Consider the following 23,345-nt stretch of genomic DNA (forward strand, 5'->3'; position numbering starts at 1 on the left):
AGACAAAAGACAGGTGCCCTTTCATATTAAAATGACGTGTAAGCAATACACATAAGAGGAATGTGCAGTTTGAAAAGTCTGGGTCAAACAAAACACCCATGTTCTCACATCAGCTACTCTCTGCTATTTTCTCAAGCAACTGAAAAGGAACACCTTTTGCAGCAGGAAGCACAGGCATTTTTTTTTTTTTTTTCAGTTCAGAAGTGCATTTCTGAAATGTGTCCCTGTTTAACTTTTATGAAGTTATGGGGCCCCAGACGCTGACAAATGAGCTTCATTACACTCAAGGCTCAACATATTTGCTGTGACAATCTGTTTCACTTGAGGAATGGTATTTGCATATGACGGGGGGGGGGGCGGGGGGGGGAGCAGAATCAAGATTCCTATCTTGTCTTCTGGTTTCTATTACCTTAGTTCATAAAAGTTCACACAATTTTAGATCTGGGAGGAAATTAGGTGCTTTTAAAATGAGGAAACAGAAACCTGGAGCTGAGATTACAAAGCTCTTGACTTGTCCTCAGGGTGGACCAGGCTGCCTTCCTTATTGGTGGTGTTAAGGTGGCCTGAAATAGCATAGGCTTTGAAATCGGGCAGAAAGCCTGGTCAGATGCTGGCTCAGTCATCGATCTGCAATCAGACCTCAGGCTAGAGCGTTGGGCTTTCTGAAACATCGTCTCCCCATCTGTAACATGGAAACACTGTTCCTACACTTGGGAAACTGAAAGTACACGTGGCATGTGCCTGAGAAATGACAGGTGCTCAATAAAATATTTAATTTTATAGTTATGAAATTCAAGGTTTTTCTGTTTTTGCTAGGAAATATAAATTATAAAGTTAAAAATAGATCCTGTTTGCTATGTTTCAAAAAAAAAAAAAAGAATTAAGAGTTTTCTGGTAATTGGATGCCAATCTTCATCTTGATTTTCCTAACATTTTAATTATAAAACTACGAACAGAACAATGTAGTATCTTATAATTTAGTATTTTATAATTTGTTTGATCCATTTGATGTTGTCAATTCAATTAAACACGTAATCAATGTTAGTCTCTGCCCCACTGAATTGTCTGGACTGAATTAACTGTCTTTTTTCATTATGTGTAAATGAGACAAAGTGGATTTGTTCTTTCTTCCCCATGCAATTCCATAACGCGTATCTTTGATGAAAACAATATTTGCCAAAGCATATAGCACTTTCCACACACAGCACTTTGTTCTAAGAGCTTTACGGACGTGCGCTTTGCAGTAACCAACTCCATTTCACCCCGAGTTGGTATGTGACAGAGGTAGGATTTGAATTCTGGGAATCGGATACTAGAGCTCACAGGGGTTTTTTTGTTGTTGTTTAATGTTCATCTGTTTTTGAGAGGCAGCACATGTGGGGCAGGGGCAGCTAGAGGGGGACAGAGGACCTGAAGCAGGCTCTACGCTGACAGCAGAGAACCTCACGGACCGCAAGATCACGACCCGAGCCAAAGTTGGACGCTCAACCGACGAAGCCACCCAGGTGCTCCAGAGCTCACAGTTTTAACCTCTCCTCTATATTTGCCTCTCAATGCTTTAAGTCACTGCTTTAATAAACCAGGATATCTGGTCAGAGCCAGATGTGCAGATTGAAAATGTGAATTAGTACTTGCAGGACAATGTGTTAACACAGAGACTAGCTAGCCCTTCTCATCCAGAAATCAAATATAAATGACCTAAAATATCCTATAATAAAAACATACTTTACTGAAAGTAAAATGTTCAAGGTCTAAGGGTAATACTTTATTTGGCTATTCTGAGTTTATTTTTCCATGTAGTGACAATATTTATTTTCCTATGTTTCTGGTTACACTTTCCTTTTAGTTTCTTTTGCAGAGAGTTCTGCCTTTACCCGTCCCTGAAATGTTTACCAAGATTTTGACTCTGACTTCTTCTCACCTGCATAAGTTCTCCTTGGCTCCTACGGCTTCCACCACGACTCGTACGGAAAAGATTCCTAAGTCTCTACATCTCAGTCTCTCTCCTAAGCACTACAGAGAGATCGACCACAGAGGTGGTAGTCCAAAGGTTATTTCAACAGGACCAAAACTTTACTCAGCAGCTACCCCCTAAAAAAGACCAGTTTCTCCTTCTGCTTTGCTCTCTGGAGAAAAAGGCAATCCTACCTACTCGGGTGTCAAGTCATAAAGTTCTCTAGTTGGAGGGATTTCTTGGACTTTTCTGCCTGCTTCGACCTGATCATTACACCTGCCAGCTCTGCCTTCCAAACACCTGTCCAGCTGTCCTCTCCAGTTTACCCCCCAGTTGTGAGCGGCCTTTCTTTAGGTTCTTGCCACCTTCCACTGACACCAACTTCTAATGGTTCTGTGTCCCTGTCTCATGTCCTACCCTCTCCAATAACATCTGCAATACATTGAAGGAAAATGTTCTCAAAGACAATCTGATCACGTGGCTGCCCGGTACCCTGGACACGCCCATGTTAAATTCTCCTCACACCCCACCGTGACTGCTGGTTTTACTGTCTGTCCGCCCCTCAGCGGTTGAGTACTGAGGGTGGCTTCAAGCCTTCTTCACTACCGTATCCCCAGGGCCTAGGGCAGCAGCTCCTTGCTGGTAATTGTTGCTTAAATGAATGACACTATTTTAATTCAAAGAGCTCACATTCCCTTAAAATATAACTTGCCACAGTTAACTTAAGAGAGGGTTAAGGGAGGTGCCTGGCTGGCTCAGTTGGTGGAGTGTGCAACTCTTGATCTCAAGAGTTCCAGTCTCATGGCAGGTGTAGAGCTTACTTAAAAAAATGAGCAATCTATGTTGTGAGGCGGAGAGCCACTGCTAGCATTCTACTCATTCTACCATCTTTTCTATTCTAATGAGTTAGAGTATGTATTTTTGAGAAGGAAAATAAGTTTGGGAGGTTTTATCTAAAACTAGTGCTATTCAGGGGCGCCTGGGTGGCGCAGTCGGTTAAGCGTCCGACTTCAGCCAGGTCACGATCTCGTGGTCCGTGAGTTCGAGCCCCGCGTCAGGCTCTGGGCTGATGGCTCGGAGCCTGGAGCCTGTTTCCGATTCTGTGTCTCCCTCTCTCTCTGCCCCTTCCCCGTTCATGCTCTGTCTCTCTCTGTCCCAAAAATAAAAAAAAAAAAAAATTAAAAAAAAACGTTGAAAAAAAATAAAACTAGTGCTATTTAAAGGGTTGGTCTACAAATATCTCATTTTAAACCTGTGAAATTACTAACATGACCTGTGAGTGAGCCTTCTATTTTGCTACTCAAATGAGCATTAATTATTGTAATCTTTAAAACAATGTATGTACTTTGTAATTCTATTCTTAGTTATGAAGATTTTTTATTGAATTATCATAAGTATAATAAACATTATTTTTTATATATTCTTTAGTGGTGGATATATTTTCTGTAAAAATACAGCTCCTCATTATCTTTAATCGTTCCATTAAACCCGCAAATTTTGTATCAGTAATAGTTAATTTTGCCATTCAGGATAAGATGACCCAAACTCACAATCTAGCCATTCTTCGATAGAACACAACAAAGTACAAGGGCTAGGAAAATTATTATCCCACTCCTGCCTACAACACAATTTTCATTGGTATCTGGATAAAATAAACCCAAAAGTAGGGGCGCCTGGGTGGCTCAGTCGGTTAAGCATCCGACTTCGGCTCAGGTCACGATCTCGCGGTCCGTGAGTTCGAGCCCCGCGTCAGGCTCTGTGCTGACAGCTCAGAGCCTGAAGCCTGTTTCAGATTCTTTGTCTCCCTCTCTCTGACCCTCCCCTGTTCATGCTCTGTCTCTGTCTCAAAAATAAATAAACATTAAAAAAAATAATAAAAATAAAAAATAAACCCAAAAGTAAAAGAAGGAAAATGCAGAGGGTGGTCATAAGATGCCTAAACACAGTAAGTACAGCACCGGTACCCGCGTTCAGATCATTAATCTGATTCAGATTCAGATTCAGACCAGAACCTTATCAGGTTCAGCATGTTCTACATGGTAACTCTCCAAGACAGGTTAGAGTAAGTCCTCCATAAATGAAAACAAGTACAACTTTCACAGCACTTTGTTATCCATCCAGATTATTACAGTTCCTTTTTACAGACGGCACTTGAATGCCTGCTCGCTGGGGTAGGTGGTTTTCACCACACCCGTGCCATCAGGACCCATCACCCTGGCTGTGCTGCTGCGGAAACTTGTACCAAGCTCACTTCAAGGCTTTCCTATCCTGTTTCACACCAGCAGATATTTGCAGACATGGCTGTCTCCCCCCCCACACTTAAAACTCCTTGCCGTCCGCATCTTCACAGCGTACCCATTACTGTGCACAGTGCTGCGCACTGCACAAGTACTCAGAAGCTGCCTATTTATTTATTAATACTTCTGGTCCTGCCTTCTCACTGGCTTTCTAACAAAGTAACATTTTAATAGACTCCGAAGAATGACCAGTTCACATTAATGAAAAGCTTTAAAAATATGAAGTCACTTGTTATCTTATTACTTCAAAGCACCTGAATTACAGTCACTAAACAGGTACCCAGGTAGTGCTGGCCAGACATGCATGAGAATGTGGCTTGAGTGGTGAGGCTGGCAGGTTATTAGCAAACCTGCCTGAGAGCGGGTGTCGTGACAACAGCACAGGTTCTAGAGAAACTGGTGTTTGAATCCCAGCTCCACTGCTCAGCCACTGCTGATAGTGGGTAAGTACTGTCACCTTTCAGGGTATTTAGAGATACAATTAGAATAGGGAATAGGAAAGGCCCTACTAGAGCTGAGCACAGTGCCTGGGATCTGGCAGGTCCTCAGGAAATGCCAGCTCTCTCCCATCTGTGGTCTCCATGTCTGTTCATAGCATTTCCCCCTCCTAACCACACATGCTGGTGGTCTTCAAAGCCTCCCTCTCCCTCCCCTCCTGTCCAATCAGATGCCAGGCCCTGTTGTTTCTACTGCCACAGTGTTTCCCACGTACCCTCCTTTCTGTGTGACACAGAGATGCCCCAGCGCTCTAGGGTCATGGAAGGTTCTACCTGCCTAGGGAAGGAGGGTAGTCAGATGGCTTAACAGACAAGGGGACACTGAGATAAGTGTTGAAAAATTAATAGCATTTCTACCAAAGCAGGAAGAAAGGAGGCCCCTCAGGCAGGCCATTTCAGGTAGGAGGAAATGTGTGAATGAGCTCCACACACTGAGCACAGTTGAAGAGCTATTCCTTTGTTTGCCTGAGGAAAGGGGGAGATTGGGATTAGGGTCAAGCAAACGAGGTTTAACAGGAGTCAGAGGAGAAGGGCCTTATGTCCGAGTACAAAGGTGTCCCCAAACTCCCTGGCCATCATAGACAGCTCCTATTGTGTTCTATTGTCCTTTTGCTTGGACCTTTATTATAGGGCTTTGCACACTTGACCTCTGTTATGACTATCCATGCAACTCTTATCTAGTACACTTAAGGGCAAGTTCATTGAAGATGGGGGCTTATGCCTCCTTCTGCCTTTTTCAAGATAAAAATCTATAATGCCTTAGACGTGTAAAATGCTCAATAAACATGGGTCATGTTGAATCTGTTTTGTACATATGCTTCTTGACATAGTTACTAATGAAAAACTATGTTTTACTAAGTATTATATATATAGTCCTTATAGGATTATTTACATTATCATTTTATCAAAATGATGATAAAGAGGACTTATTAAGTAACAGCTTTCACTCAACTTTTTCTGAATCACAAAATTTTTAAATTAGGAGAGTCTGAAGTACAGAGATGACATTATTATAGCTGCTTATGATGACTGTATACTAAATGATGCACACTTTTTAGCCTTGAACCTATGATTACAATAACAACATATACCCACGTCAATATTCATACGTACACAATTTCAATTCAACAAATAATTCTTGAGCCCTTGAGATGTGTTAGTCACTGTATTTACCGGGGATATAAAAATAATGCCCCCTATGGTAATTATGCAACAATGGGCTATGTTTATGGTCAGAGACAAAAATGAAACAGAAAACCTGAGACTCACAGAGTGAAGTGAATCTCTCAGTTAGGGGCCAAGGACAGATTCAGACTCTTGTCTCCTGACTTCAGTTTAGTTCTATTTCTATTATAGTTTCCTATTTCTCAGCAAGTACCAATGTGCTCATACTTGTGAGCTGTTTGCCTGAGACTTACCAACAACTTGTTGGGAAAGGATTTGTGCCTGAAAAATGTTGGTTAGCTCTTCAGTGATTAATGATCTTGGCATCACTAAACCCTATGCTTTATCTAACAACAAATCTAGACAGCGGACCTGACACAGAGCTTTATACGAATGAGTTATTTAATTAATGAAGATAGATGTGAAAATCTAAGCAGCACCCCACTACCTGATCTGGCAACTACAAGACCTCTGAACAAAAGGCCACTCAAGTGCACAGCTGTCACAAAACTCACGAATGTCTTTGTAGGAATATCATGAACCCATTTCGAAATCTCACGCAGTTAAACCCGATGTCAAATTAGAAGCAAGAAATGTAGGAATAGCAGTGAAAAGTGATGAGCCAAGTAAGAAAGGTGAAAAAGCATGGAATCTGCAAGCATTTAGCACAGATGTTGTGTCTGAATGTGTGTGCATGCACACGTGTGTTCTCCAAATGCCCAATCATTATCTGATGTTAATTATAGAATGATATTAATTACAAAAGCATCATCCCTCAAGGGAAGAGGTAAATAATGTATCATTGCCTTCATCTGTGGAGGTAGGGAAGGACACATTTTATAGACTTAAATCGCAATTGGTTAATAATTTTAAAGCATCCATGTAAGTTAATTTCTTTGATGTGTAAAATTCAGACATGAGTTACTTCTGATAAAGCCAGATAGATAAGAAATGTGATTGCTTTACATTTACTGCTGATTAAAATTCAGGCAGATAGTTTTCATATGAATTAAAATGAATATTGGACAACACGGCTAAATGAGGCTCACGGACTTACTGGAGAGTAGGATATCGAGTTGGAGTATAAAGTATTCCCAGATTCATCTGAAACTGAGCATTTTTATATGCTAAAATTACTTTTTAAAAAGTCTGGCTTAAAAAGTATCTTTACATTTTCTTTCCTTTGTTCATAAGTAAATTGCAATATTCTGCAGAACAGTGATAATGACGTCATGTTCCACACACCACCAGAGGGTTCCAGGGGACCCTCAGACCCTTTTAGAGTAGACCCAACAGCTGGTTGTAGTGCACCATCTAGTGGCTGAAGGAATCACTGATGCCTGAATGTTTCTTGTACTGCATTTTCGAAAACACTATGATAGATATATTTAGAAAATAAGAGAATTGTAAATAGCAATTCCAGATTTGTAAGACTATTTCCCTCTAAAACTTATATTTAGAGCATTTAATAAGTAATAAAATTCTTGACGTGAGGGAAAATCATAGCAACATGCTAGTTATGTATAACAAAGGCTTAGATGGCCATTAATTTCATTATACTGCACATTCATTTTAAATACACTGTCCACTGCTTCACGTAGAGGAGACACAATCTATACCAGTGAAGGGGAACAATGTACCTGCTGACAGGATTGCTGTATAGGATTGCTGAGATACAGTTTTTTCCTCCTTTTTACTGTGCCTTAAACAATTTACCACAGGCGAGTGTTAGTAAAGGCATTTAAAAATGTTCGGGCAAGTATTTATGTTATTATCTAAACTGCACAGTCATGACAATATACTTACATCATTTTTAAATTTAAAAAGGCATTCTGCAGAATTTCTCTTTTTACTCTAAATTGCTATTATCTAGAAAATGTTCCTCTTTTCTACCAATTTGTTCCATTTACTGCGTGAGTCCTAAATAGATGACTGGTCATGTGCTAATAATGCACAAAAGATCAAGTGTTAAAGGTAAAATTAATGTGACTTTATCAAAGAAAATTTCTCATGGTTACTTGCTCACCTCCTATAGCGTGCGTAGATCTTATAAGTCATGTTATAATCCCACACGCTACACTCATTGTGATTGGTCACACACAAATAACTTACTCAATGTGCCTGGAGCAAAGGTAAGGCTAAGATATTTGTTAAAAGCAAAGCAAGCCAACCTCAATCCCTATACAGCTAGTGTTGATTTCATCTTGAACGCAAAGTTGAGAAATCTCGCATAGAATTATAAATCAGAAACAAGTATGGGCTCCCTCTGAACCAAGTGGCAGTAAATCAACCAAATCCCATTCTTTCTTTTTAGAAGTACTATTATTTGCTAATTTAGGAGGCTATGTCTCGCAGAGTAAGAATCTCCTTGTGAAGTCGATGAATGGATTTGGGATGCCTTGGTTTGGAGCAGGGATTTCACAAGGACATTCTGATGTAGCTGTGAGACCAAGAAAGATGGGTTGGAGGTAGGACGATTAGGTGGATGTTTAGCTATTCATTAATGAATTAAGACCCACTTGGACGAAAGTCTCTGAGATCACATCTCAGGGCTTTGTCCTTGAACCTGTCCTACTTAATACCTGGCAGATATGGAGAAGCTGAAGGAGAGAACTAAAATACTAAATGCAAGGCGGGCAGGGAGAGAGTTCAATGTCATTTCAACTTATTGGGAGAATGGGCCCCAATATCAAATGGATATAGAATAATTATTTCCCAGACTTGAAAGGGCAGCTGCAGCCCTCAGAATACCAATTCTGGCCTGTATCTCCTACAAGAGATCAGCCAGCCTGCAGTGAAAAGTGTCCAGGGAGAGGAAACGCACTACTCCCAAGGGAGCCATCCCTTGAGGGACAGGTCTAACTACAAACACAACATTGAATGTTCAGGTTTAAAAAAATATTCTTAAATTTTTTATTTATTTTTGTGAGCAAGAGAGACAGAGTGTGAGCGGGGGAGGGGCAGAGAGGGAGGGAAACACAGAATCCGAAGCAGGCTCCAGGCTCTGAGCTGTCAGCACAGAGTCCGATGTGGGGCTCAAACTCATGAACTGTGAGATCATGACCTGAACCAAAGTCGGATGCCTAACTGACTGAGCCCCTGAATGTTTAGGTTTTAAAAGAAACCAGTTATAGGTACAAGGGATGGGCAAGATGTAGTGTTCAGCACATTTTGATTTAGCTGACTTTCTAAGAAAGAGAGTCAATTGCTAGAAGACAATACAATTGTTGCATTTTAAAACCTCTTTCCTCAATTTGTGGTGTGAAAATTTTAAAAGACACAGTGACATGTTGGAATACAGCTAGAAAGACGTGGCTAAGATGACGGAGGACACCTGGTTTGGAGAAATGAAGACGCAAGTCGTTGATGATGGGGTTTCGAGGGGCACCAGGGCCAGGAAGCGGAAATGATAGCATGATAATTGGAGCTATTCCATTTAACCCGAAAGTACTGAGAGCCGAACAGTGTCATAACAGGCAATTCAATACCGTATGAGGGGAGGACTTGGTCCTCAGAAATGTCACCCAACTTGTCTTGCAGAAGAATCAACCGTCTGCCACTGGGAAGTTACTAAAAATCACTGCTACGGGAACAATACTTGACCAGGAGACACCATTATACAAAGGAGGTAACGACAGCTGCAACCACCTGGTCTTGTGACGATCCAATAAAAGAAAAGATGTGTGCGTGTGTAGAAAACTGCATCGGAATGACTTGTTCTTTGTAAGAGATGACACCCAAGGGATTCCCCTAGTTAGGGAACAAAGTAGATTCTGTGGCGTACAAGGTCCGTCTGGGCCCTAGGAGTCTATGATTTCATCTTATTAATAACCCAAGCTAATTAATTCTGCTTCAACATTCAAAGTTTATAATGCTTTGAACTATACATCATGTCTCCCCTACCTTCATAGTCTATGTCAAATCCCTTAATGCCATGAAGTTAGATCCTTTAATAGTACCTAATTAAACCATTTCCTCTTGTTCACTGTTCATCATTCGGATAAACGGAATAGAGACGTCTGTGTACAAATGACGTTAATATGTATTTCAGTATGCTCAAGGAAAATAGAAATAACTTGAAATATATGGTGGTTTACTGTAGATAGATCCTTCTTTTTTTTTTTTTTAATAATAGAAATGCTCCCTTTAAAACTCAGTATTATGACCTGATCATACTTAACGACTATGATTTATGTTCATTATCCACGGACAGGATGGAACATGGTATTTGATTTTCATGTTTTTATATTCATTCTTTGCCTAAATGGTAAAGAAACTGATTCAAAAATAATGTCTAAGAAATGAAATAAAAACCTCTCCTGGGGAAGCTCGGAATCAATGGAGAGGCAAGAATCTGGAATTAAGTACAAAAAGGAAAAGGATTGGGAACAGGGATGAAAGATGAGGAGAAGTATGCAAAATATGCTGAATTATTGGAAGTATTAAAAGTATATGTTATATGTTAGATGAGCAAAAGTAAGCTTCAGATTCTACAATGCTTTTTTGACCTCAGGCAAGCCTCCTATGCCATAACTTCATCACACACACACACAGACACACAGACACACAGACACACACACGATGCCCGGTCTCAGTGTTTGCAGAGTCATGGAGCAGATTCTGTAAAGTAGCTTTGGAAACCATCTAATAACATGAGTAAATAAATGGCAAAGAATGCTGGCTTAAACGATTTTGCTACCTCAGCTGGGAAACGGTTTTCATAGTGTGGTTATTTTAATATATTTGAGATGGCAATACTATTCACACAGCCCAATGGGAGTCTGTTACACTTGAAGTTTCCAGCTAGAGGCAGGTGCTGGTGTCTGATTCCTGTTGAGGAGAGTCACTGGACTCCCCTTACTCCACATGTAGCATGTTGCTACCAGGAATTGCCAGGAATGTGTGTGAATGGGTTTCCCTCTTCCACCTGCTTCTTTGAGCTTCACACATTCTAGTCACCACTTTTCCGAGAAATGGTAGTGTAACTGTGGGGCCCTCCTTATACCTCCAGTCTCTTTCCAGAGCTTTCTGCCTTCCACTGGTGGCTCCCAACAGGATTCAGGAGCCAAGGAAGCCAGGGGATGCCAGCTAAGGGACACACACGGCAGAGGATGGAAGGGGTGGGTGGATCAATACATGGACGGGTGGAGAGGGCGACGGCTGGGGGATGGGTGGGTGTGTGGATGAGTGGATGGTGACAAAGTCAGTAAATCACATGTGGTCTCAATTTCCTAAAATTCCTCTCTATCTACAATGCCAGTGAGATGAAATGGAATCATGTGGAAATATTTTTTAAACTCTTTACAGTGCTATGTGTACGTCGATTTATTTTATTTTTTTGGTTTACTTATTGGGTTATCTGGGGGACGAGACCGGGGGGAGAAAAGCGTGATCTAAGCGGTGGTTAAAATGCTAACTTTAAGAAAACAGAACAATTTTGTTCAGCTTGTTCTTCAATGTGCTTTGTGGATATTTTAAAACCCGCTAAACTAGACAGTGATTAAGTGGCAACACTGATCATAGAAGAAGGCTAGATCCCTGTGTCATACCATCGTAAACCTCCTTAAGACACAGAAGACTTACTTCACTGGTTGCTAAAGTTCACTAAGACTTAAACCTTTTTCAGCTGAGAGAGGGGATCATTCCACTCAGAAAGGAAGCCAATTTGAGATGGCTGGGTAACAAGCAACACAGCATTCCAGCACGCTCACAACCCCGGAAGCAATCAGTGGCCCCCTCGGGATTTTCACTGACACCCCCCCCCCCCCCCCCCCCCCCCCCAGTGAGAAGAGAAGACCTGTAACACGGTACCTGTATGTGTCCTTCGGTGAGCCTTCAGGTGAGAACTTTTTGTGTATACTTTGTTGCATCCTTCAAAGTCACATCTGTGGATACGCCGTTTTCTGGAGTCTGGGGATTCAGACCGTCTCTGGCGTCTTGTGCTCTCAATACTAAATGGTGAAATTGAACTGGAAAAAGAAAAACCAGAGTTAAGTGGTGAGAAACACACAGCACTCTGGTTTGTTCTAGTGGCACGAGACCTCCGTCTCATGGTCTATAGCTTCATATAAACTCGAGGCCCCAGGTCCCCACTTCCCACTGTCACTCGCTTGGACATATTTTATTTCTTAATCTCGAAGACAGGCAGCTTGACCTACTTCTGACGAAACGCTCCTCTGGAGAGAAAGCTATGCTAAAACAACAAGACCAAAACAAAACCGGAGTAAAAGCAGTGCTAGGGATCCTTGTTATCAAAAGAAACAATCTGGAACTTCTGAATGACACTCACGGACAATATTTTTGGAAGCCCTGCTATAGACAGACAAAATGAATGCATTTAATAAGGAACACAGGGTCTGAATTGCACGTGAAAACATATAAAATTGTGTAAAATCACAAGGTACATTTCAAAACAAGTGAGGTCAGGCTGAAAGAAATGACATCAGTACGTCAATAACATGACTCACGACGAGCTATTTCTGTTCACTAACATGCACCTGACATTTAACTTTTCCAGTTGGTGGTTTTTCATGGTGAGGAATAAAGTACATTGTATTTAAAGATTAGCTGTACCACCATTATGAGAAAAAGTTTTAACTATGAAATTTGGCCCTGACTTGCACGTTGTTTAATCTTCATGCCACAGTCGAAAAACAGGATTAGTTTGTAACGTCAGGTAATTGATTAACATGTACTTCTTCAAACCTTAATCTCTTTTGCTTGAGGTAGAAACGAAGAATATGACTAATCGTCTTGAGTTATCCATGGAGTTCTTTACTATTATTATGAAATACAACACAAAAGCAATCATCCGTATTTCTACCACACAAAATTTACCACTGTTAATATTTTCTTCCAGCTTTTTCGTGTCTTGACGCTTTTTAAAATTCATTTTTATTAGTAAATCACCTCTTTTTAAAAAGCTGAATGACTCTGAGCAAGAGTTCTTTGAAGTGAAGTTGAAGCTTTACCTAAGAAGATCACAGATGAAGACTGACCCCGCCTTTGTCTTCCATCCGCTTCCTCTCTGCGCAAACTTCTGCTACCAGTTTTCTCGGAATTCTTCCAATTCTTCCAAATGATCCTTACCTATACATATCTACAGTCATAGAAATTCATAATGTTGCTTGGTTTTTTAAGAGCCGTGTAAATATCATGTTGTTCACATCATTTTGCAAAGTGCTCTACACTTGCCTTTTCTTCACTCAACATGAAGCATTTGAGATTATCCACGCTGATGCCAACATTGGAGTTTAAACTTGTAGTGTTACGTACCACCACGACTCTAGTCTAAGATATCTTCCTTTTATATTTAAAAAAATTTAAAAAAAAATTTTTTTTTACATTCATTTATTTTTGAGAGACAGAGAGAGACAGAGCACAAGTGGGGGGAGGGGCAGAGATAGAAGGAGACACAGAATCCGAAGCAGGCTCCAGGCTCCGAGCTGTCAGTACAGAGCTCCATGCAGGGCTCAAGCTCACAAACCGTGAGATCATGACCTGAGCCGAAGTCGGACGCTCAACTGACTGAGCCACCCAGGCACCCCTTCTTTTTATAGTTTAATGTCTCTAAAATCAGTAGCTTCTTACAATTTGATAGCTTGTCATAGTTTAACTGGCATAATTTTTTTGTTAGCGGTACATAAGTAATGGTGCATTTTACAATATGTGGTATTTTTTTTATTTTTTTTTTCTACGTTTATTTATTTTTGGGACAGAGAGAGACAGAGCATGAACAGGGGAGGGGCAGAGAGAAAGAGGGAGACACAGAATTGGAAACAGGCTCCAGGCTCCGAGCCATCAGCCCAGAGCCCGACGCAAGGCTCGAACCCACGGACCGTGAGATCGTGACCTGGTTGAAGTCGGACGCTCAACCGACTGCGCCACCCAGGCGCCCCAATATGTGGTATTTTAAACTTATTTCAGGGGTTGGTAAGATTTTTCAGTAAATGGTTAGACGGTAAATATTTTGTTTTGATTTTGAGAGCCATACGGCATACATTTAACAAATCAACTCCGCACTTGTAGCATGAAAGTAGCTATAGACAATACATAAACAGGAGAGCACGGCTAATGTTCCAATAAAACTTTATTTACAAAACAGTGGGTTGCACTTGGATCCAGTGGTTGACACATGTCTTAGATGAAATATGGTCCAGTGAATATTTATCCCAGTCTTAAAATCTATTTCCTAAGGGATGGACATTTAGATTATTTTTTGAAGTTTATTTAACAGAGAGAGAGAGAGAGAGAGAGAGAGAGAGAGAGAATGAGGGGGGAGGGGCAGAGAGAGAGGGAGAGAGAGAATCCTAAGCAGTCTCCCCACTGTCAACGCAGAGCCTGATGCAGGGCTCAAACTCATGAACCATGAGATCACGACCTGAGCTGAAATCAAGAATTGGTTGCTTAACCAACTGAGTCACCCAAGCGCCCCCAAATTGTTTCTAGTATTTCACTGTAACATTGCTCCCCAATGTTTCCTTCTATGGTAATTGCCTTTTAAGTTTTCGATGTGTCTTCTCCCTTTGACAAATAACAGATTCAGCAGCCAAAGCTTTCTATTAGTAGCTAAGACCAAATATAAGTGGTGTTTATCTACTTGTGTCTTAAAAAGTTTTATGCAAGATCTTTATTAGTAGAAGAAAGAAAATATGGGGTGGCTTAGCCACTTTTTCCAGCTTTCCCATGAATCAGTGTGGATTTGTGGTTTTCCACACAACCGACTCAGTTGTGGTGACTGGAGCCTATTGTGAAAAGAGTCAAAATAGTGTGACTGGCCTGTCCATGAAAGAACAGCTTCGGTCACTCCTGCCAAGGTACGCTCTGGCATAAGGTGCGATTCTGATGAACAAAATGGTGTGTGTGATGACAGGGCAACAGTAATTCATTTCTTGGATATCAGGTCATGAAAATAAATATGGATCTTGGCACCGGGGACCTCAAAAACAGAAACTTCTGTGTTGTGATACATTTGACGTCTTTTAAATCAAGAGAAAATGATATGGTATCTGTTTCCTTCAAATTATAACTTAAAGTTATACTTGCTACACACTCATAAGCACCAGGGTAAATGTACCTATGCATAACCACACACATATATCGTTATGCCCGCAGTTTATTTTAGCTATTTATCTTGCGATGTATTCATGTATGCAGAGGGAAGTAAAAAAATAGATCTGAAATTAAAACCAGGTAACTACCAAGCATGTCTTTAAGGGACCAGTGGTGTCATGCTGCTCTCCAATCCTGTCAATCATGAACTATGTGGCAGGTGGGTAAGGAAAGCAGAGGCCACAGAATGGCATGATATTACACCAAGAGTCCCGAATTTACACCAAAATGAAGACATGTTAGGCGGACGGCCCTAATGCTAAAAACTTCACCCCCTGGTTTTTCCTCATTTAGGAAATGGCCTGTTGTAGTCCATTATGAAGAACCACCCCCTAAAGGTATCTATGCCATGAAAGTAAGAAATAATTTTCAGGGCGCCCGGGTGGCTCAGTCGGTTGAGCGACTGACTTCGGCTCAGGTCATGATCTCACAGTTTGCGAATTCGAGCCCTGTGTCGCGTGGGGCTCTGTGCTGACAGCTCAGAGCCTGGAGCCTGCTTCAGATTCCGTGTCTCCCCCTCTCTCTGCTCCTCCCCCACTCATGATCTCTGTCTTAGCAATAAATAAACATTTAAAAAAATTAAAAAAAAAAAAAAAGAAAGAATTTTCTAAAAAGTATGTAGAATGAAGAGCTGCACCAGGCTGAGCTGGCTTGGAAACGATATCCAGTGGGGAAAATTTCTCCTGGCTCCCCTTTTCAAATGGCAGAGGCATCCTCCGAAGATTCTGAAGAACCTTTGGCTAGGCTGTGCCTTTCAGAACCACTTGCTGGATCTCTTTGTGGAAAAGTAAGAAGTGGGGCTGGAGTAGACAGGGATCAAAAGAGCAAAATGACTTCAAGAACGCAGGAAGACGTGAGGACAGTCCCACTCCATCCAGGACTGCTGCTCTGCTGGGGCTCATGCACAAACCCAGATGGCAGGCACTGGAGGGGGAAGACAAACAGGGATTGGGGGTTGGGCCAAGCCAAGTTCGTGGCAGGAAATGGGACAGTCAAGGCACTGGTGCCAAGCATCTCTAGAGCTTAGGACACTATAAGCATTCAAGAAATGTTTCCTGAATTGAATGAATGAATGAATGAATGAGTGCATTAAGTCAGGTATTCCTAATTTTTAAATTAAAATAATCAATCAATTAATCCTTACTTGGCTGATTAATCCTAACTAGGATTCTTTTATTTCAAGTCTTTGGTTAATGGTCATTCAATTCTTTACTCTTATTCTCATTTCCCTAAACTTCATATTTTTAACACTATTACGAAGTGGCTACTGAATATCAGAAGAGTCTGAGTAACCATTAAAACCGCATGTATGTAGGTGTCTCAGTTCTTTGCTCTAAAGTCAAGAGAATGGCAGCATTCTAAAGCATTCCTTACAATTAAAATTCTCAGTGGAAGCACACTGAGACCGCCCGGAACATGTTGGTGAATGAAATAAAAATCTTCCTATTGATGCTGGTGAGCATGTATTGAACACGGGAGGGTGAACAGTGAGTGACCTTCCTCCTCAGCAGTAGCGTCCTGTCCTGTCCTACTCTGAGGCTCACCAGCAGGGGCATCTGGTAACAGAACAGCTGTAGTTATGCTTTGGGTGTTTCTATTCTGCCCTTTCTATGCTTTCTGAGTGACGTGCCCTTTGTTGAGAAGGCCCTTAAGGTATCCCCAAACACATGCAAATTGGTCCTGTGCTTGGAAAGTTGGTCTTGTTCTCAAGAATGGAAATGCGCAAATACACCGCAGCCTACGCCAGCACAGGATTCTTCCAATAATCCTTAGTAATAAGCTTGGTATGATGCAAATGGTAGAGGTAAAACGGTTGCCAGTGTGTTCCCAGAGACTGTACGAAAGGCATCTGCACAGTTCAAAAGAACAATAACTAAAGGCCCACTCCCTTCCCCAGAAGGTTAGACCATTTGGAGTAGTGAATGAGCGCCTGAGGGGGCCTCACAGGCACTGCGTTGTAATAATTAGATCTACAGAGAACAAATGAGTGAATCATGACTTCGGTTGCACAACAGTCCCACTTGGAATGGCAAGTTAAATTAGAATTAAACCCAGAGAGGCTCGAAAAGTCACATCCAGGAACAGCTCTATTTAAATAGAAGGCACCGCGTGCCTGCCATGAAAGAAATTAAGGTTAACTGTAATCAGCAGGTAATAAAAGACCATTTGTCACATGTGACCTTAGTGTGATGAGGTGCCCTTCACTGAAATTGAAGTTTCCATAGGTGTTTGGAAAAAAAAGAAAAAAAGAAAAGAAAAGAAAGCCCGGACGTTCTTTCAAGGCTGAAAAAAGAAAGAGGATACATGCATCCCAAATTTTAAAACAAGAACAGAAAACAGTGGCGTAGAAGGTGCTTTAGCAAGTTCACAGGTTCAGTCTCAACAGACCTCCAAGGAGCATGGCTGTGGATGACAACGATAGCTGACATTTACAGAAGGCTTACCATGCTCCAGGCGCCGCTCTAAAGGCTTTAAGCTTCAGAGCAACTTTGTGAGGTCGACATTATTACTACCCCTCGTTTAAAGGTAAGGAAACGGAGGCATAGAGAAGGCCAAGGCCAAAACAAAGTAGGTGGCCACACCAGGAATTGAACCCAAGTGGGTGACTCTAGAACCCAATCTTAATGATTACCGTCTTCGGACTCGGATAGATACAGGTAACATAAACCAGCCTAGGATAAAATGTGAAAATGCGACAAAATAATCTGTATCAATGAAATTTTCCCTCTAGCCCAATTATAGAAAACAACAGCACACAAAAGCATTCTTAAATGTACTCTGCTGTAATAAGACATACACTTTTCTCTTGAGAATTTTAAGGTAAACAGCTTTATAAATACTGCCAGTAGAGGTATTCACTATAATTACTTACTGTTAATCTACCTAAGAAAATACTTTCCTAAGTTGTTGTGGAAAAAATATTTATTTCCAGGGAGATGTTTTTCGAAGGCTGAGCCTGGCAGTGGTATGTGATTATGTCTCCCTTGACCGCCAAGGCCACAGAACTCGTGTTTTCCTTGACATTCCAGTTTATTTACAATTGTACCAAAAATGATTTTGAGTTGGCTGCACTGATAGAGTTACCTTAAGGGAAGGGAGAGCATTCAGTTTTAAAAATACATTTTATGCCACTTTCGGAAGTTTATTTTAAAATTATTTTGAATGGGGCATTAAATATTACTTACTGGGATTGTGAATTAGCTTCTGCCACAGAATACAAGAACGAACCACTCCCTTGTTAGTAAATCAAACACTACACTGGGAATGAAATATCGAGGCCATAAGCCAAAAAAGAAGTTGATGAGACTTTCAGTTAACCAGACATTACATAAATCTTAGTAATAGAGCTTCTGTTCACTTGGACAAGCCAGATATTCGCATTTTTTTTTTTTTTGCAGGCTTTCTCTCAGCCACTAGATGGCTCTCAGGAGCAGGAATCTTTGTATCTGTCCTTCCATACTGTAACAGATTCTGTCTAGCTGCTATCAAACCAAATCAGTGTTTTTCTAGGATATTAATTGGGGAAAAGGTGCTATTTAGATACACTCACTATCTATTCCCTAGAAGCTACATCCCAAGGCAGTGCAGATTCAACAGCATGAAGTTCCTCTTTCATTGCTGCCTGCAGATTCCTACGGAAAACTACTTTTGATAACAGATTGAAATTGTAAGATTAGTAGTTGCCAACCTTTCCAGAAGCTGTGACTAAGGCATTACACTGCTTCATGTTCAAATCTGGATTCAATAAAAATAAATCCATTTTCACAAAATGTATAAAGCAAGAGTAATACATTTGCTAAAATATGTCAACAAGCTTAATCTTAGCATATACTCAACTAGAACTTGGCACTTTTTTTCATATGAACAGAATATGCCCAAAATGTAGTTCTAATTATTGTTTTATGTTAATAAATAAAGTCTCCTACGAATTACAGATAATAAATTTATGAGTGAGGTTTTCTGGGAGGTGGGTTTGTGGATAGACTCAGTATATCATGATTTTTACTTAAATGTAACAGCTGTTACTAAGTCTTTTTCATCACTTGCTAGACCATTAAAATACTCAAAACTGTTATGGGCTTATATTTCTGCTCTTTTTTTGATTCATCACATTTTAGCAAGTTAAGATCATAAGTTGCAGTAACAAAAGGCTTAAAGATAAAACAGAAAAAAAAGGAACCAGTTAATGGCATTAGCTGTGGTTGGTTTTATCATCAAATTTAGGATGAATTTAGATTACAAGCTGAGAGGGGATTGTTTGTTAACAAAAGAGATCCATTTCACAGGGCAGTATCTACTCAAAATAGCTACTGTGGGGTGGGGTGGGGCACCTGGGTGGCTCAGTCAGTTAAGCATCTGACCTCAGATCAGGTCACCATCTCACAGTTCCTAGAGTTCCAGCCAAACGTTGGGCTCTGTGCTGACAGCTCAGAGCCTGGAGACTGCTTCAGATTCTTTGTCTGCTTCTCTCTCTTTCCCTCCCTCACTATCTGTCTCTCTCAAAAATACATAAACGTTAAAAAAAATTTAAAAAGTTACTTTGGGGAAATGCTGTATGCATTGCAAAGACTTTACCCCATCAAATCAATTCATAATATCGGCTGAAACAAGTGTGGATTTCTGAATTACACTGGACACTGAATAGAAGACACATAATGTACTGAAATATTCCAATGAACTTTCCGCAGAATTTCTTCAGAAAACATCAGGGTTGAAACTCTGTTTTATGCCGGGAGTTGTAGCTTAATGGATCATCTGAATCTTAAACTTACTAGGTATAAAAAGGAGCAATTATTTAAACCTGAAAGCCTTTAAGGCAGGCCCTGTTCTCTCCAGTTGCCCTAAGTCCTACTGTTACCTATTGCCTTACAAGGGCAGCGCTTTACATTAATCTTCAGGGTATTGTCCATGAACCCATCTGATTTGGAGATCCTCTAGAATCCTGCTAGGTTAAAAATAAATAAATAAGTTCTACTTACTTCCTTAAAGATAAACTTTAAACTTGTCAAGAGTGCAGATATGGTCTGATGCATGCCTCTCTTGAAGTTGGCCTATCAACAGGTGCCTGGAAGTGTGAAGGGGGGAGGGAGGAGGGAAGGAAGGGAGGGAGGGAGGGAAGAAGGAAGGAAGGGAGGGAGGGAGGAAGGGAGGGAGGGAGGAAGGGAGAGAGGGAGGAATGGAGGGAGGGAGGAAGGAATGGAGGGAGGGAGGAAGGGAGGGAGGGAGGAAGGGAGAGAGGGAGGAAGGGAGGGAGGGGGGACGGGAAGAGGGAGGGAGAGGGAGGGAGGGAGGCAGGAAGGAAGGGAGGGAGGAAGGAAGGGAGAGAGGGAGGAAGGGAGGGAGGAAGGGAGGGGAGAGGGAAGGAGGGAGGGAGGAAGAGAGGGAGGGAGGGAGGACGGAATGAGAGGAGGGAGGAAGGAAACCAACAAGGAAGGGATAGGAGGTTGGGTAACACAGTCAGGCCTGTGAGGACTTTATTAAATGTGGACACTGGAGTCTCACCCTAACACTGCTCGAGGGCAGAATTTTATATAAAGAAGTTAGTTTTTCTCTATCAGAAGGTCTTATTGTAAGGCAGATTCACTAACAAGATAGCCCTATGGATGTACTCCAGGCAATGGCAGGATATAAAGCTCTGTATTTTAAATATCAAGACATATATAAAATGTTTTGGGGTGCCTGGGTGGCTCAGTCGGTTAAACGTCTGACTCCTGATTTTGGCTCAGGTCATGATCTCACGGTTCATGAGATTTCTTGCTCCATGTTGGGCTCCATGTGCCGATAGTGCAGAGCTTGGGATTCTCTCTCTCTCTCTCTCTCTCTCTCTCTCTCTCTCTCTCTCTGTCTCTCTCTCTCTCTCTCTCTTTCTGCCCCTCCCTGGCTCATGCATGCGTTCTCTCTCTCGCTCTCTCTTAAATAAATAAACTTAAAAAAATAAAACCTGTATAAAATGTTTCAAACATACAGTTCTAATGAGATGGTATAATGTAAATCATAAATAAACTTTTGAAGTGACCACCAAAACAGGCCTCCACCTATTTTATGCTGATCATTAACCAGGTCTATGTTACACTAGAGATTTCTTTTATTAACACTGAAATTATATCAGTTAACTATCTGGTACTTAAGCTTACATAAATTATTGAAGCAGTTTTTATTGCACGTATGGGGATATATAAATAACAAAACCAAGTAGATTTCATTGGTATTCCACTTGAATTTTGTTGGCCAAAAGGGCTGTCTGGTGCCACAGACAGGCGTTTCTCCTACCATCAAATCAGCATGTATTTGAGGAAAAAAATAAAATCTTCCCAATTACGGAGGGAATATTTTACCTGTTTTGTACTTCCTTTCCTGAAAATTTCACTTAGTTTTTGAATACCCCACCAAATTAATGTTGAAAAAAAATAAGAAAATATATTAATGTGACCCACCTTCGTATTTGGAAGACATGTAGAAGGTGAGGAAACAGGTTCAGAAAGTTAATGAATTACTATGCCACAGCCACCTAGCTAAATATTGGCAGAGTTGGAACCAGATGCCCAGTTCCTGGCCCCTCAAGCTAGGACTCTTCCATTCTCCAATAAGGTTGTAGAAAGAGCTGTGTCATAATTTTTACTTAGTATGAAGGCAAATCTGCTTGGCAACACTGATAGTCATTTTTTTCTTTCATCAAATAGACTAAAAAACTCCCCACCCTATTTACTTTTTTGCTTTGGCTGCCAGGAAACTCAGCCACGATAGCCTAGGATTTGGTGCTTGTTTTCTACTCAAATTACACAACTCCCAAACTAAAACTATAGTTTTTTATCCTATAGAGTAATTTTAAATGTATGTCTCATGAATTACTTTCAGCACTACGTGGAATATTTATGTTAAACAAGGAAAACAAAACAAAAGAGCATTTACTTAAAAATGGAGAAAAACATGTGAAATCTGAGTCTGAGTTTTAACACGCAGACCTCTAAATTAAAGTTTTGTATTCTAAGCTCGTATTTTGATCTTTAAGAAAAAAAGAGAAAACAAGACTATTTTTTGTTGCTGTTCCTTCAGAAAAAGCATAGACTGTAACCTGATAATCTAAATATGAATCATAAATTATAATTTATTAGTGATGGCATTTTAGACATTTAATCTCTTTGATTTTCAGATTCCCAAAATTCAAATGTGGAGCCATCAGAACGATTTGCCAAGAGTAATGTAAAGCTGACTCAATGTCAATATATCTTTAACGCTTCTTAATTTCAGGCTCTTCCTTATTCTTCCTTTTCTGGTTAATAACTTTAAGATATAATTCACACATGGGGAGGAGGATGGGGGGGATGAGCTAAATGGGTGGTGGGCATGAAGGAGGGCACTTGTTGGGATGAGCACTGGGTGTTATATGTAAGTGATGAATCACTAAATTCTACTCCTGAAACCCATACTACACTATATGTTAACTAACATGAACTAAAAAGACAAAAGACGTAATTCACATATGATAAAATTCAACCTATAAAATGTACGATTCAGCAGCATTCATTATATTCACAATGTTACGGAACCACAACCTCTGTCTAGTTCCAGAATATTCTCATCACCCGGAAAGGAAATTCCATATAATGCACCTCCCCCACCGAGTCTCGGGGGACAACTCAACTACTTTCATCTCCATAGATTTGCCTATTCTGCACATTTAGGAGGAACAGAATCATACAAAATGGGTCCTTTTGTGCCTGGCTTCTTTCCTAAATTTAGCATCAAGTTTTCAAGGTTCACCCATATTGTAGCATACATCAACACTTCATTCTTTTTTACAACTGAATCATATTCCATTATAGAGATATGGCACACTCTCTTACCTGTTCATTAGCTGATGAACTTTTCAGTTATTATGACTAATGCTGCTATGAACATTTGTATACGTTTTTGGTGGACATGTTTTATATTCTCTTAGGTATATATCTAGGAGAATTAACAGTGCTAGATTATATGGTAAGTCTACGTTTAATACTGAGGATTTTTCAAACTGTTTTTTCAAAGTGACTACACCATTTTGTAATTTGACCAGCAATGGAAGTTATAATCCCTCATCATCCTCATCAAACATTGTGTCTGTTGTCTTCATTTTAGCCATCCCAGTGTGTGTATCTCATCATGGTTTTGCTTTGCAATTTCCCTAATGGCTAACGAAGTGGAACATCTTTTCATGTGCTCATAGACCGTTTGTAGATCTTCTTTGGAGAAATGTCTATTCAAATATGTTGCCTATTTTAAATGTGGGCTGCCTTTGTATCGCTGAGTTGTGGGATTTCTATTTATTCTAGGATACAAGACTCT

At 40.6% G+C, this 23,345-nt stretch overlaps 1 protein-coding gene across 26 annotated transcripts in view; it reads right to left on the minus strand.

Moving 5' to 3' along the window:
* KLF12 (Kruppel like factor 12) overlaps positions 1–23,345 on the minus strand; it is a 442,425-nt gene that overhangs the window by 16,225 nt on the left and 402,855 nt on the right. For all 26 annotated transcript variants that reach the window (XM_023252228.2, XM_045054344.1, XM_023252233.2 and 23 more), the window contains one exon: positions 11,724–11,881. In XM_023252228.2, the coding sequence (XP_023107996.1) occupies positions 11,724–11,881 (158 nt within the window). The remainder of the gene's footprint in view (positions 1–11,723; positions 11,882–23,345) is intronic.

This window comes from Felis catus, chromosome A1, assembly GCF_018350175.1.
Source record: "Felis catus isolate Fca126 chromosome A1, F.catus_Fca126_mat1.0, whole genome shotgun sequence".
NCBI lineage: Eukaryota > Metazoa > Chordata > Mammalia > Carnivora > Felidae > Felis > Felis catus.